The 16274-nt window shown below is 40.0% G+C and overlaps 2 protein-coding genes across 4 annotated transcripts; one reads left to right on the forward strand and one right to left on the reverse strand.

Annotated features, from left to right (window-relative positions):
• The first annotated feature begins 7352 nt into the window (after nucleotides 1-7352).
• LOC125206076 (protein NRT1/ PTR FAMILY 5.5-like) lies at nucleotides 7353-9749 on the forward strand. Of its 2 annotated transcripts, none has more exons than XM_048105371.1 (5): nucleotides 7353-7483; nucleotides 7563-7606; nucleotides 7710-7924; nucleotides 8072-8625; nucleotides 8701-9749. In XM_048105371.1, the coding sequence occupies exons 2-5, from the start codon at nucleotides 7582-7584 to the stop codon at nucleotides 9587-9589; spliced, it is 1683 nt and encodes a 560-aa protein (XP_047961328.1). In that variant the 5' UTR covers nucleotides 7353-7483; nucleotides 7563-7581; the 3' UTR covers nucleotides 9590-9749. The 2 variants fall into 2 exon arrangements, with proteins under 2 accessions (XP_047961328.1, XP_047961327.1); XM_048105370.1 differs by having other exon boundaries at nucleotides 7354-7483; nucleotides 7560-7606.
• LOC125206077 (aspartic proteinase 36-like) lies at nucleotides 9691-13146 on the reverse strand. 2 transcript variants are annotated; one of them, XM_048105372.1, is made up of 10 exons: nucleotides 12588-13146; nucleotides 12106-12235; nucleotides 11699-11946; nucleotides 11363-11587; nucleotides 11079-11241; nucleotides 10912-10985; nucleotides 10741-10831; nucleotides 10592-10667; nucleotides 10431-10502; nucleotides 9691-10127 (listed from the first exon to the last, which is right to left on the reverse strand). In XM_048105372.1, the coding sequence occupies exons 1-10, from the start codon at nucleotides 12860-12862 to the stop codon at nucleotides 9979-9981; spliced, it is 1503 nt and encodes a 500-aa protein (XP_047961329.1). In that variant the 5' UTR covers nucleotides 12863-13146; the 3' UTR covers nucleotides 9691-9978. The 2 variants fall into 2 exon arrangements, with proteins under 2 accessions (XP_047961329.1, XP_047961330.1); XM_048105373.1 differs by lacking the exon at nucleotides 10431-10502.
• Nucleotides 13147-16274: the final 3128 nt, after the last annotated feature.

Consider the following 16274-nt stretch of genomic DNA (forward strand, 5'->3'; position numbering starts at 1 on the left):
TGACTAAAGAGCTGCTAGAGGCGATGAGGCAGTTCGACGATCAGAAAAGGACCACGGTGTACAAGGAAAGATGTAGCGCCGGGAAGATGGCTAAGTCTGGGAAGCAGTACAGCCCCAAAGAGCTTAAAATGATTGCATGTGACGAGGACTTCCGCGCTTGTATCTATTCGATCGGATTTGAGTGGTTACTGAAGCACAACCAGGAGAGGGTGCCGATGGACCTAGCAAGGGAGTTTTTCTCCACCTTTCGATTGAAAAACACCACTGATCTTGACGCAGACTCCATAACTTTCAGGATTTTCAATGAAGAACATGAGATGAGCATCCGGGAGTGGTGTTTGAAAATGGGGTTGTTCACCCAAGCCGAGGATGATGAGGGGATATGGAATGATAGGATGATCGGTGTGCCGAAGAATACGCCGGGTTTCAAAGTGCAAACAGCATGGGAACTGATCACCCACTCCAAGGCGGGAACGTTTAAGTCCAGCTACTCCAAAGCCTCTCACATCGAAGACCGAATCCTCCGCTTTGCTTAGACATTTATCAGCTACAACTTGATGGGAACCGCTAATTCAGCTCTTACAACTACCGACCTTTACTTCACTTGGTGCATGGCGAAGGGCGTGAAGGTGCACCTAGGTTAATGGCTGGCTCAGGCATGCCACCAAATGGCGAGCAACCCTGCTCGTCATATGTATACCTGCCACCTCCTCGGCGCCTACCTCCAGCGGAACATCGAAATGAAGATTGCCAAAACCGCTCCTTTGGTAGTCATGTGCTAACCCCCGGAGATTTTCATCGTTGATTATTTTTTCAACAAGGGGTTACTCCAAGCTCATGGCGCCAAGACCTTCTTCTACTCGATAGGAGACAAGGTAAAGGCGGAGACTGGAGAAGCTGAGGAGGCCATGCCAAGTGAAGATGTTGAAGAGCTGCGTAAGGATGTCCAGGATATGAGAAAGGAGATGCAATTGATGAGGAAAGAAATGGTGAATGAACTTTGGGGGATTAGGAAGGAATTGAACGGAAGCCGGGAGGAAGTGAACCCTGAGGGGCAATATTGCAGATTTGGCAGTGAAGTTTGCTAAACAAAATGAGCGAATGACGGAGGCGGTGGAGCTTTCAATGAAGATGTTGAAGTGGTTGCAGCAGACACTCCCCTTGACCCAGTCGAAGGTAACTCCTGGGTCCAGCAGCGCGGTCAAGCAGCCAGTCCAGAGCAGTCCCTCCGTCAAGCGACCACAACAAATGCTCAAGCAGATGATCTCCCCACCCGTTCCCAAGTAAGTGTCAGTCCCAACAAAATCAAAGTCTCTGATGAAGAAGCCAGTAGCCAGTACCCGACCAGCCAGAACAGGAAGAAGAAGAGCCGGAGCAGCCGGCGAAGAAGAAGGTGAAAATGACCCGACCCGGAATCCCACCCCAGTCTGGCTCTCGAGGGAGCCAGCCCCAGAAGTGAATCACCCCCATGACCAAGTAACTTTTATTTATTTTTTCTTCTTTTAAAACTTTCAGTTCTCTGTTTTTGTTTTTGTTGCCTATTTGTGTTATGTATTTGTCTGTGTTTTCTCCCACTTAGCCCACTGCTTGGTCTAAGTGTGAGAAGTTTGTATTTTCTTTTTTTGTTGTGTTTTCTCCCACTTAGCCCAATGCTTGGTCTAAGTGTGAGAAGTTTTTTATATATATAAAGCTGTTGTTGTTGTTGCATTGATCTCTCTGTTTCCCCCCTTCACGACGATGGCTTGGGGACAAGCTTGAGTGAAGTGGGAGGGGGAGAGGAGTCGATGCATGTATTTGTCCGCATAATAAGAGTCTTTAGGTCTAGTTTTGTTGTGTCGCATGAGCCAGTGAATATAATACGGCATGATCCCCTTAGTGAAAGTAATTGAAAATAGGAGGTATTTCAACTTAGAAGCCTTTAACTTTAATAAGCCAAGACAATCTGAGTGAAGCGAGAACGATAGAGGATGCCTTTACTTACTTAGTTGTGAAGCCCTACTATAATAGCGGTTTATAAGCCTTAATTAACTTCGAGCTAACACATGTTAAAGGGCCGCCACTGAATGCTTAGGGAGAAGAGTTGTGAAGGAGAAAAATAGGGGGATTGGGTTATGAAGGTATAAGCTGGACGAAGTCCAGGGTAAGGTGTTATAAGGCTGGACGAAGTCCAGAAGAGAGAAGAGGAAAATGAAGCTGGACGGAGTCCAGAGAGGAAAAAAAAAGGAAAGCAAAAAAAAGAGAAAATAAAAAAAAAGATATAAAAAGAAGGAGGTATAAGCTGGACGAAGTCCAGGGGGAAGTTTTTTAAAGGGCAGGAACAATAATAACCGGATCCAGGAAAAAAGGAGGAACTCTCATAACCCGACGCTTCGGTGGTGTGGCAATAACTTAAGAGAGAATCGATCCTAACATCCCTGATGAGGAATGAGTGATTGAGTGAATCCAATAATTGGGTAAGTAAAAGGCTATCTTGACGAACTGACAGATTGGCTAGGTAGAGGAAGGGAAAGGGCCTATTTGGAGGAGTGCAACCTGTTGGATTGACCTTAATCTTGTGGGGACGGTTGCCTAAAGGTTGAAGCTAGCTCATGCATATGTGTATATGTGTATATGTGTTTATGTGTTTATGTGTTTGTATGTTTTTCTTTAAGTGTTTTAGTTTCAAATTGTGTCTAGATCTAGGAGTCTGTCTAGAGTCTAAAGAGTCGGTCAGGGATAACCTTGCTTGAAATTCACTTTATTCTTTTGCTGTGAGCAGTTTGATAAGACTAATTTCATGCATCGGTTATATAGTGAAAAGCATTACATTTTGTTGGGTCTAACACGGTTTCTAAGCCAGGTGTGTGACAGAATCGCTAGATCCAGGAGATGCTTGGAGGAAACAGTCTAGCGAAGAAATGAAGTAGAAGTGAGCAGAACCTAAGGAAAAGAAGGCTAGAAGAAGGGAGTCAATAGCTGAGGGCAATAAAGTCTATCTATACCTCGCTGGGCACCACCTCAACGCCTATAAATAGAGGAGCATGCAACACATAAGATCACTTCTTTCGTTCACTCTTAGCTCACACACAACACACACTTGGGGAAATGGGAGTTTTGGGGTAGTTTTAGGTTTCAAGGGGTCAATTCTTCAGAGAAATTCTGTCGTAACACCGTCCGCGTGAGGGCGAAGATACAATCTACTTACTTTCAGTTCTTTTGCATTCTATTTCGTTCGAACTTCACTTTTGGAAGTCGATTTGGCTGTTGATGTTATTGATTATCTATGCATTTCTTAGTTTTCGTTATATTTATGTTATTTCGTGTTGATCTACGTTGATCCTGCTGTTAAGAGTTTTTATTTCGGCGAGTTGCATGTTGATCTCTGTTTCTGTCATATTGGTGCTCGATCTGGGAATTTGGCTGTAGATCTGCGGTGTTGTTGTTGATCGGAGGTTGTTGGTTGAATCTGAAGTTATGAAATGTTTCTTTTGGCCGGAGTTTGTGTCGGATGCTTGGATCCGGAGTGGATTTAGCGTCCGAGGTTGGATCTGAACAGGGGAAGTCGAGTTATGCATGGATTTTGAGTTTTCTGTTTGCTTTCTGTTTTGCTTCGTCTAGCATCCGTAGATCTGTTTAGTTCTTGATTGTTCTTCATTAAATCGCTAAAATCAGTCTGCTCTGTTCCGATTTCGCTCATGTTGTTTCTTCTGAGTTTTTTTATGCAAATTGGTTGGAGAAGATGATGTCGCTGTTAGTTAGTACCTTAGTTAGTTGTTTTTCCAGCTTTTCGTCCGTACTCTGCTTTTTTTTCAGTTATGGTCCCCACCATCAGTTTATTTCCCAGATCTAGGTAATTAGAATAGTTTCTCAGATCTAGTGATTGTTCGGTTCTAGTTTACGTGCATACTTTTGTTGTTTTGCCTAGATCTAGCTGTTAGCGTAGCAGTTTAAAATCCCAAGTTTAAGTTTAATTTCCTCAACCCAAAAAAAATGTGTGGCAGCAGCCAACCCAAAAACAATTTCCAAATCCTTGAGCATGATTATTACGCATCCATCTCTGTGGGATCGATCCCTACTTCCCTGTGCTAGGTTTTAGTTAAGTGGTTGAGGGTTTTTGAAGAAGTGCTCTGTGTGTCCGACGACCAGGATTTTTCGACGACCAGTGAGTTCCTAGACCGTGTGATCTAGCAGATTTGCTGGACCTAGGAAACCTGTTATTTCTTTCTGTGCACACGGTGACTACCCACACACTAGTTGTGTCCTCTTCAGTTATGGAGGTAAATTCAACTATTTCCTGGATCTAACACATATCTTAAGTCAGGTTGTGTAGAGAAAATCGCCAGGCCGAGGAGATAAGAGAGGAAATTTGTCGGGCGAAGGAAAGAAGCGAAAAATGAGCAAAAGAGCAACAATTCACAAGACGGAGGGAGCTTCGAAGATAAAGGGCAAAATGGAGAATACAAGGAAGGATCTAGAAGCCGTCTGTCTATAAATACTGGAAGCGCATAAAATTTTTTTATCACTCTTTTCACGCTCCAGTTCATAGTTCCTAGCTCACTTCTTCAAATTTCTCTACACACACTGCACCATGGGGTAATTTCTGAGGGGGTTCGCGTATTGATAGCTAGTTTCAGTTGTGTACAACCGTCCTCACGTAGGGCGAAGAAACAATTACTTTTAAAATATGTTTTTCGCTGCTTTTTGAGCCGAGTCTACGTTGTTCGAAGCTCGGCGATCGTTTCATCGTTGTGAAATTCTGGATAATTCAGCTATGGATGTTTATTTTCTGTTTTCGTTCTTGATTCAAGTTGATTTCTGTTCTTTGTTTACTTTGGATGCTTTACGCACTTGATCTGTTAGGTTGAAGTTAAATTGTTGTTGGATCGTGGTGAATTGTCTGGATTGGAGTGATCGGAGATGGAATTTGCTGTTGATTGTTGGGGATTGCTTGGATCCGGAGCGGATGAAGCATCCGATGTTTAGATCTGTTGAAATTCTGCATGGGTATTGAAGTATAGCTACTGTTTTTTTATTTACCTCGTCTAGTGATAGTAGATCTGCTTTAATTTTTCGTTTAATCGTAATTTGATCGTTTGATTCAACATGCTCAGTTCCGATTTGATGTATTTCTCTGTTTTCTGCATATGCGATCATGGATCGTTGGAAGGGATGAAGTTAGTTGTTAGTTAGAACCAGATTTGCATTGTCGCAGCTTTATTTCCGTACTATTTCTGTTTCAGGAAAATGGTCCCACTACATGCGTTCCCTTGTTTAGTTGTTTTTAGGAAATCGTTTCACTAGGTCTAGTAAAATTTAGTTGTTCAATTTCGTTTTCTGTCCGATCTTCGTTCCATCGTGAATGTTTGCATCATGTTTTCTGTTTCCTAGGTCTAGCTGTTAGATTAGTTCGTTTGTATTTCCAAAGTCTAATAGTTAAAAGTCTCAACCCAAATTTATGTGGCAACAACCAACTCTTTCCCAAGTCTTCTTAACTCTTACTCGCGTCCTATTCCTCTCTGTGGGATCGCCCTTTACTTCTCTATACTAATTGCTAGTGTAGTGGGTTGAGGTATTTTTATTGACAGCAGGCTGAAGGTGAGTCTGACGACCGTAGTCAACTCGGTTATTGAGTTCCTAGACCTCGTAATCTAGTGAATTCCCTTGACCTGAGGATTATGAATTAATTGAAATGTACTATGCTCTCATCCTGACCATCAAACCTACATGACTAACTTTTCTTCACATTTCTTAAAATCTGTGCCGAGTCAAACATGGATACCATTTTGCGGACGGATAGAGTACTTTTTTTACAAAAATACAAAACATCTAATCACTCTTACTTTATTTCATCACATATCTTACTCTTTTCTTATCTCTCCTACTTTATTTTTCTCTCCTATTTTTTTCTATACGGATACAATTTTTTTAAATCCAATGTCCAAATATTTTAATTCAACTTAATTGGGACCAGGTACTAAATAAAAATTTAAAAATAATAATATTGCGTCATATCCGCTGTTGCAATAAAAGTGATAACCGGTTTCTACGTTGTATTAGATTTGACTAGACATAGATTTTACTCGTAATCATTTTTACTTTTTTTGGTCTTCATATTCACACGAGTATGAAATTCATTTTTAAAATATATCCATAATATATGTCACACTTTCTTTTTTAGTTTGTCACAAAAGATGTCACATTTTTTTAAGTGAAAGTTCTCTATCATATTAATAGAAATATACTATTTTCTCTCTCCATTTAACACACAAAACAATATCTCCTAAATCCTGTGGCATTTTCTAACTATGATATCTATTATGAGACAGAGGGAGTACTAATAAAGCATATTAGTGAATGCTTATTACTAAAGCAAGCTATATTCTTTTACAATTAGCAAGAGAAAAATATGCATCACTTAGATGAGTATGGGCAAGAAAAAGAGAGTGTAATAATTTATACTTTTTCTCACTCTTACTTTACTTTTCACTCTCTCCGTACTATAAAAATATGGACAATGAGTATGACACGAGAATTAAGATAAAATTGGCAAAATAAGAGAAATGATGAGAATGATAATTAAAGTAGTGTTAGTGGATAGTAGGACCTACATTAATTAATTGATATAACTTTCTAAAAATGAAATATACATATTTTTGGGGACGGACGAAAATGAAAAATGCACATATTTTTATAGGATGAAGGGAATATTACTTTATTCTCTATACTTTATTCACGTTATACTCTCTTCTCTCTATTTTTTTCTCTTTATTACTTTTTTATCTATTTATCTAACTAATACACTAAACATCAATTTCTTAAACTTCGTGACGAAAAATTTCACCTTAACTATGTAGAATGGAGGGAGTACTTTTTAATTTTTAAGGACAGTAGGAGTACAAAACTAACATTTAAATTTTTGTGTCATGATCTTGAGATGGAGGGAATACTTCCTCCGTTCCAACTAAGTTGAGTTGTAGTATTTTTTTTTGGAATGTCTTAACTAAGTTGAGTCATTTACTTTTTTAATAAAAATATAAAATATTTAATCACTCATTTATTTCATCACCAGCTTTCCCATTTTATTTTTCTAGCTTATTTTTTTATACATTTTATTAATCTCCGTGACCAAAAGTTTTGGTTCCAATATTACATCATATCCGCTGTTGCAACAAACGGTATCCGCTGTTGCAACAAACGGTTTCTAGATGCATTGGATTTGACTGGACATAGATACTCCATATTCACACGAGTATGAAATTCATTTTTAAAATATAATAAAGCAAATTAGTGAATGCTCATCTCTAAAGCAAGCTATATTCTTTTAGATAAACAAAATGTAAAATACCGGTTTAATCATTTCGTATCATTTTCCTTCTGTTTATCTGTACACTCGTTTACTACTCGTCTTTGCGAAGTCTTGGTCAACTCAGCTGCTCCATCAATGCCTCCTGTTTAGTGTTCTCAACAACGCCAAGAACATAACTTCTCAGGCATTCTCCCTCAGGTATATTTGCCTCAAACTTAAAAAGGGTTACTTCTTTTTACTGTTAACTACACTAATTTTGTTTTTCCTATTGCAGCAGTCACTGGTGCTTCGGAATAATGGGAAGCTATGTCAGAATTTCTGGTAAAAGAATTGGGTTTTATTTATGATTATGTTTTGTCTCATTTTGGAGATGGAAGTGTTTTTTTGTTGATTTTGCCTAAAGTGTTCTTCATGTTATTTCCAGCTCTGCTGTGGGCTGACATATTGGTCTCATATGCACTCTTCGTCATGCAAAACTATTTAACCAAAGTTTGGAATATAAGCTTTGTAAATGCTGCTGGAATTTTGAACATATGGGGTGGAATTTCAATGATATTACCCGTTTTCTTTCTTTTCCTCGTCGACACTCTTATCGGAAATCGAAAGATGCTCCTGATTTCTAGCATTTCCTATAGTTTGGTGAGTTTTGAATCCAAGAATCACAGAAATTTCATGTCGGTATATGTATGCTTTTGTAATGTTACTAACTTCAGATATGCTTTTTATGGTGATTTAGATCAATGTTGATATTAGTGTAGCTATAAAACACTTTTCTTTATGTCACAGGGAATTGGATTAGTCAGTATGTCTACGCCTCCGGTTCTTGCTGATGCTACTGGTACGTGCAAAGACTACAGCCCAAAATGTATTCATCGCCTGCAAAAGGTTCTGTTCTACATTGGAATGTCTCTCATAGCTGTTGGAGTAGCTGGCAATTCCGTATCTGTCAAACCCTTTCTTGATGAGCAACAAGTGAATAATGAGCATGACAGTAACGAAGGCGCAAGAGAATTCTTCAGACTACCGTTTTTCATAGTTGTGGTCCTTGTACCTATTGTTGGAGCAGTTGCACTTCCATTCGTCAAACCATGGTCCCTCCGCTTTGGTATTCCAGCAATCTTCACTGCTGCTGCAACCCTTCTGTTTCTGAGTGGCGTTTTCTTGAGAGGTTCGTGGGCATATAGAGAGGTTACACCACAAGGGAGTCCGATAACTAGTGTGTGCAGAGTGTTTTTCGCTGCTGCTTGCAAGATATCTCAGCCTTTCCCAGTTGATAAACAATATCTTTATAGAGAAAATGGCCAGGAAAATGATGGCTTCCGCAAAACTCGAATCCTCAGGTGTTTTATTTGTCTATCTTCATGTAAGTTAATTGGTTACAATGCACTAATTTTGTTATAGCTTCTCATTTTTAGGTGTTTGGAGAAGGCTGCCATCATACTGCCAAATGAAAATCCAGAAACTGCAAACAAGGGATGGAGACTCTGCTCCATATCAGAAGTTGAAGATGCCAAAATTGTTGTGCGTATGTTCCCAATGTGGACCACCTTCATCGTCTGTGGAATTGTGTCCTCGTTTGGAAACACTTATTTCATAGAACAAGCAAATCGCATGAACAGAAGAATAGGAAACTGGAAGGTTCCTCTTCAGATACTTCTACTACTATCACAGTGGGCAAAGAAATTTCTTTTCACCTCATGGGCTAGAGACCTTTTAAAGAAAAAACACGGACCTCCCATGGGAATTGCAGTCGCGATGATATTCTCCATTCTGTGTTGCATAACCGCGGCCAAAATGGAGCTACGTAGGCTTAAAGTGATTGAGAAACATGGCTTGCTAGAGTTTCCAGATAAAAACGTTCCCATGACTGTGTTTTGGCTGCTTTTCCAGTTCATTCTTCTTGCAGGCCTTGACACATTCTTTGAAATGAGTGTCACTGAATTCTACAAAGATCAGTCTCCTGAATGCATGAGCAAGTACCTCAGTTGTTTTGCACGGGGAGTTTCTGGTCTCGGATTCATGAGCAGCGTGCTTTCAGTTTATGTCTTGGGAAAATTAAGTGAGGCCGGGGGGAACAAAAGCTGGTTTCAGCACACATTGAACAAGAGCCGTTTGGACCGGTATTACTGGGTGCTGGCCGGTTTGAGTACTGTGAACTTAGTCGTGTTTATGTTGGTAGCGTGCTGTTATAGGTACAAGACACCGAAAGGGCCGGAGAGGAATGTGGAGAGCCCGCCAAGAGGAGTGACTGCTATACCACCAGATGAGAATGGTAGCAACCAGTTCTTCAATTTGTTTGGTTAGGAGTTGGTAAGATAGATTCATGCTGATTCAATAATTGATTATTTATTTCAGCTTCTTGTTCAAGATTCATTTTTCTCCATTCTGTAGTAAATAAAGGTGAATGATGGAAACACTTCTTTTCTAAAGAATAAAGAAATGAAAGCCTGTTATTCTTGTTTCACTTTACAATGTTCATGTAATTTCTATACCATAAAATTTAAAGAAAATATACATAAGATTGAAACAAATATACAAGGAGCAGCAATCTCTAAGGTGAAGCAGACTAGGGTGTTGAAAATCTCCAATTTTTCACCTTGACAATTGGATATCCAGTGCAAAGCTTCTTGCCTGCTCATGACACGATACGACAACCAGCAGTATTTCTTGTTGCTGCCTCCTTTCGTAGGAGCTCATACAAACATACTGAGAACAGCGGCTACAAACATAAGAACCGATATAACATTAGCCTTCAACGGGCAGGGATCCAAAGATATGTCATGGGCAACAACATCATACGCATTGTCACTCCCTTCGTCCTTCACTTTGATGCTCGATGAACCTAAGATTGGAGACAAAGGGTTAGTCTTGTACTGATAAACAAGTCGAGCTTGACTTAGGATCTTTTAAGGGTATGATACACGAGCTGAAAGATTTTTTTAGTAGATTGCATTATCCTAAATCAGGGGGAAACGACAAGCTTACAACAACGTTTGTATCTTATCTAGCAGGGCAAGTTCGAATTTCCAAGCAATCGTTCGTTTCCATAATTTGCTCACCATATTCATTTCAGCTTTTTACTAACTTCATAACTTAAAATAATGATGCACACAGGGAACAAAAGCAAAAGTGATGTTTTACTCACAGTTATATTGTGCCCATCCAATCGTCTGATTATCAAGATCGTACACAACAAGCTTGTCGGATAAGGCAATATCTGCATAGGTTCGATTCAGTTCCTAAATTCTACTGTTTACTTGTTAGATTTTACAAAATGTCTACTAGCAAAGTGAACTGCATATATACCTCCTAACAGAGTCAATTCTTGCCCATCCTTTGACTGCATTCCACTCACCTGCCAACCGATGCAATATTCTGTATCCTGCGATTTGAAGTTATGTTGCATGAGTATAACGCACTAATTAACACTGAATCATATGGCACAGTTTACTTACACGAACTTCAAACAGATAATTGTGAGGATAAACTTGCAATGAAAGTGAGTTCTCAAATTGAAATGTTACAACTGGGAATGCGGCATCAATGCTGCAGACATTACGTGTGAGAGAAACAATTAATTTGATCTCACATAAAGTATTAGTTACACATATTTGTTGTATGCTTACTTGGCAGTATACCAAAAGCATTTGAACTCATCCTCAACCATATGCATTTGCATCTTTGGTTGCAACTCCATTATCTACAGATCGAAAGATATTTAGGCATGCGTGGTTAAGAAAGAGCTTTGATAGACGATAAAAAAAAGTAAACGAACAAAGAATGTACTGTGCACCTTACTCATAACCTTCTCATACATGTCTGCTGGAAGATAGGCAAGGGTCGTACCACTGTCGATTATGGCCCTCCGAGGCGGGCCTATGCCGAATACACCCGTTGGAAGGTCTATGTTTTTATCACTCACCTGAACTCCCTTCAGAATAAGATTATAATGAGCCCTAAGATAAGATTAGAAATTGAATTAGATGACGTCCAGCAAATTCAAGAATAATGGAGTACATATAAAAATACCACTACAATGAAGTAGTACATATAATAATAAGTAACAGAGCCACTTACTGATTTGGAACGATTGGCGCTGTGACTACTTTTGGCTGCACAACCTCTCCCAGGGCAAATATGCCGCCTCCCTTCTTACTGTCCAAGCAATGTGAAAAGATCTTCTTCACCTTTCCGGCCAAAGAAAGCTGTGAAAGAATGGATGTGTTTGCTTGTCCGAAACCGACAATCCCATCAACAGCCTGTGAAAATGAACCTAATTCCCCAGATTGTTTAGCTGAACACCTATTTTAGATTTTAAAAAAAAGCACAGTAGGTACAGGAAAGACACAGAATCATATTATAGTTGGAAGTTGGAACTAAGCAAACGGAAAGACGGTTTCCAGTTATATTCACCCAAATGCTACAGATCCATCCATTGGTGAGGTCTGACGGTTTCCAGTTACTCGGTCAAATCTGAAGGTATCTCTCACAAAGTAACCCTCAGTCTTGCTGCCATCTCCATAAGTAACAGCGTATTCGCAGTTCATTCCAACCTTGCAATTTGGATTCGGAGTACTGAATACTGTACCACAGAACTCTTGATCACAAGTGACAACTTGTCCAGTGGAGGAGGCCTTCAGGTTATATTGCACCAATGATATCTGGTTAATTAAAAGTAGTTAAGTCTCAGTAGCACTCATTTTAGACTCAATGTGCTCGATTATGAGAGTATATCAACGATCATAAATATGCAAATTACCCTGTTGTGTACTGAAAACCTAAAAATTAAAGAAGAAGAGAAATGGAAGGAAGAAACATACTCCAAGATCACTTTTTGTGGGACACTTATCACACTTATGGCAATTCACCCACAGAATATCACTTCCTGTATCAACCTGGACATGATAGTCAACTGGAGGAGTACCTATTGTAATTTTGGTGTAGTAGAGCCTGCATCAACCATATATTCATTAACCAATTATATTCATATATCAAACACACAAGCTGCCTCTCTCTCCATGTGTAGGCTAGCCAGTTAAAACTAGATATATTCAACGGGATGTATTGATATGACAACCCCTCTTAAATGAAAAAGTACCACCAACATATCATGCAAAACACTACAATGCAATATTATAAACGCTATAACGCACCCTATTTTCCACCTTCCTATGTTTCTAAATATCAATTTTTGTTTGCATATAACAAACCGAATGCACAATAAAGCAATCAACAAATGCAAGACAAGAAGCAACATAGAAATGCATAGATAGATGAAAAACACCGTTTGCATCAAACGTACGCCGTGTTTGTGGGAGATCCATCACCACCCAATTGGAAATCTACACCTGCAAGAACTCTGCCATGGCGCTTCGAATCATGAGCCTTGAGCACTCCAATTGGTGCTTTACCCTTTGCGGCCCCACCATACTTGTGGTGGACTTGAAACACCACATTATTCCCCTTCACACACACAACCTCAATTAGCAGCAGCAAAATCAAAGAGACCCCAAAACATCGCCTCCCACCAGAATCATCCATCGAAGTGCTGATCAAAAGCCAAAGAAAACCCAACATATGCGATCAAGAAAGGATTTTGGAAAGGGGGGAATTTCTTCGGAAGAATGCCATTAAATTTTGCTGGCTGCAAAAAATGTGAATTTTTGTAATGAGGGGTCGTGACGTGAGTCACAAACAGAGATTAATCAAGGGATGAAAAGGGTTTGATCTAAATTTAGAAACTTTCTAGGAAATGTGGTGTTGGAATTATTTGGGATTCTAACTTAATCTCAAATAAGATCTTATGCACCATGGACGTGCGTACCTCTGTCTATCCTCTCCTCTCTCTGTACTCGGACAGAATTAACTACTACTAACATTCTTCTCTTGTAACTATAAAATAAGAGTTTATAAAAGAAAGGTCAAAATTGGTCTGAAGTCATTTTACGTTTTTTATTTTTAACATTATTTTTTGGATTTTGTGGTCTTGAACATATGGAAATTTGATTATTTTGGTACTCAGTTAACATTTTCGTTAAAAACTAACGGTCAACAGATTTAAATCCGATTTTGACCAAATTTAAGTTTTAATTCTGTTTTTTTATTCCTTAATTAAAAACCCTAACTATTATTAAAAATATTCTTTTGAATATAATTAGAAATTATGACAAAATTGCTCAAAGTAAAACACCACGATTTTTCTTGGTCCATGGTGGAGCTCGAATCCCCCTCCGACGACGACTTCCTCTGCCAAAACGACGCCGTCAAGGGAGGCCGCAACCGCAACGCCAAGCAGCTCACTTGGGTCCTCCTCCTCAGGGCCCACCGCGCCGCCGACTGCCTCGCCTCCCTCGCTGCTGCATTCCTCTCCCTCAGCTCCGGCGTCCGCCGCCGCGTCGCCTCTGGCCGCACCGACACCCCCGGGAAGTCGAGATTCTTCGCCTGCATCAAGAGGTTCCTGTTTCTGTCGCTCCTCCTTTGAAGTACTCCTCAGTTTTGAGATGACGGCCTACTTCAAAGGCTGGCATTTCCGGCAACCGGATCTCCACCTCTACGACGTTAGGAGCGCCTTTGATTGGCTCTACTCCACTTGGGTTTTGATCAGGGTGGAGTATCTTGCTCCGCCGCTGCAGCTTTTGACCACTGTTTGCATAGTCTTCTTCCTTATCCAGAGCTTGGATAGGCTGATTCTCTGCTTGGGTTGCCTCTGTATCAAGCTGAGAAACATTAAACCTCTTGCCAAACATGGCATTGTGGATCTTGAGTCTGGTGATGCTGATGGCTATTTTCCAATGGTGCTAGTTCAGATCCCTATGTGCAATGAGAAAGAGGTATTTCTTTCTTGAATTCTTGAATTTTCGGGGTTGTTTTATTGAGTTTGGGGGGTTTTGGATTGTGATAGGTTTATCAGCAATCTATTGCTGCTGTGTGCAATTTTCCAAGTGCTGAGAAGGAAAAATCGTGTTTTACTTTAAGCAATTTTGTCATAATTTCTAATTATATTTAAAAGAATATTTTTTAATAATAGTTAGAGTTTTTAATTAAGGAATATAAAAACAGAATTAAAACTTAAATTTGGTCAAAATCGGATTTAAATCCGTTGACCGTTAGTTTTTAACGGAAATGTGATAAGGCTAATTTCATGCATTGGTTATAAGGATAAATTCTGTGATTTTCTGGGTCTAAGAAACCTTTTTGAGCCAGGTGTTTAGAGAAAATGCCAGCCCCAGGAAAAAAAAAGAGATCACCTGATGAAGGAAGCTGGCAAGGAAATTAAGTAGAAGGATGAAAAGCCACTAGACTGAGGAGCATCGATTGGAGGCAAAATAGGAATCACAAGAACAGTCTAAAAGCTTTATCCACTATAAAAAGGAGCACGCAAACAACATGAGACGATCATCACCTTTTCCAGCTCCTAGCTTAGTTTTCTACTTTTCTACACACTCATTTGGGGAAATTTTCTGGGGGTTCCCATTTCATAGGAAGTTTGGGTGCAACACCGTCTCTACGGAGGCGAAGAAACAATCTTTTATTTTCTGTCTACTTTTGGTACTCACCGAGTCTTCGCTGTTCGAGGCTCGGTTTTTGTGTTGTTTCTATCGTTGGATATTTCGTATTTTGCAATGGATATTTCTGTTTATGTTTCGTCTATCTTGTTGTGTTGTTTTGGGATCGATTGCTGATCTTTGTTGGTTGATCTGAGTTCGAAGCTGGTTTGTGAGAAATCTGTTGTTGATCGGTGAAAATCTACGTAGATCAGTGAGAATCTGAGGTGGAAATGATGTTTGGTGGTTGTGGATGGCTTGGATCCGGAGTGGATTAAGCGTTCCGTGACTGGATCTGTTTGTTTGAAGTTTCATTTAGTTGTTTAAATTCTGCATTCTTGTTTTACCCCGTCTAGTAGCCGTAGATCTGCCTTAGTTTTAACTGTTCTTCGTTTTTACTGCTTTTAATTCCGTCTGCTTCGTGTCGATTTACGTTTTTGCTCTGTTTCTTAACTGGTTATTTCCTGGTAAATGTTGAAGAAGATGATGTCGCTGTTAGTTGGTCCTTTAGTTAGTTATTTTGCAGCTTTTCAATCGTACTCTACCTTTTCAGAAAATGGTCCCCACATTCAGTTGTTTTCTTAGGTCTGGGTAATTTAGGGAATAATTTTCTTAGATCTAGTAATTTCCTCGCTTGTTCCAGTTTATATGCATGTTTCCTGTTTCTGCCTAGATCTAGTTGTTAGGGTAACATATTTCTATTACCAAGTCTAGGAAGTAAAGCTCAACCCTAAAAATGCGTGGCAGCAGCCAACAAAAAATAGTTCCCGAGTCTTTGAACATGTTTATTTGCGCATTCATCTCTATGGGATCGATCCCTACTTCCCTGTGCTAATTTTAGTATACGTGGTTGAGGGTTTTGAAAAGGTATTCTGTGTGTCCGATGACCGAGATCTTTCAACGATCCATGAGTTCCTAGACCCTGTGATCTAGTGGATTCGCTGGACTCAGGAAGTTTGATATTCCTTACTGTGCACACAGTCTAGCTGCAGTCACTTCAAATGGCGCCGTTTCCGGGGATGGATGGCGTAATTGTTTACGTGTTTGAGGATTTGGTGTATATAGTTTAATTTCAGTCATTTGTTTTTCTTTGACAGTTTATGAGCAAGGGCTCACGATTTGGGAATTGGAGCAACCCGTCTGGATCAAAGGACACTCAGCTCAGGTGGCAGGTTAAGGAATCGGCATCCACCATCACCACCAGATCAGGGTTTACGATAGTAGATCCATTCCCATTCGAATCAGAAAGTGAGAAGGAGTGGTACTCGTCAGGAGGAGAGGACCCGAAGTCGTCTACAGAAACAGAGCACTCCGAAACAGAGGAAGACGTACATATGACACACTTGGAGGATCCCGATCCGGAGATAGGTTCACTCACCGCGCATCTGGATGGTGAGCCCGCCCATGCCATAGTTTCGAACCAGCGCCAGAGGTCTATTGATATC

Source organism: Salvia hispanica, chromosome 2 (assembly GCF_023119035.1).
Source record: "Salvia hispanica cultivar TCC Black 2014 chromosome 2, UniMelb_Shisp_WGS_1.0, whole genome shotgun sequence".
Classification (NCBI taxonomy): Eukaryota; Viridiplantae; Streptophyta; class Magnoliopsida; order Lamiales; family Lamiaceae; genus Salvia; species Salvia hispanica.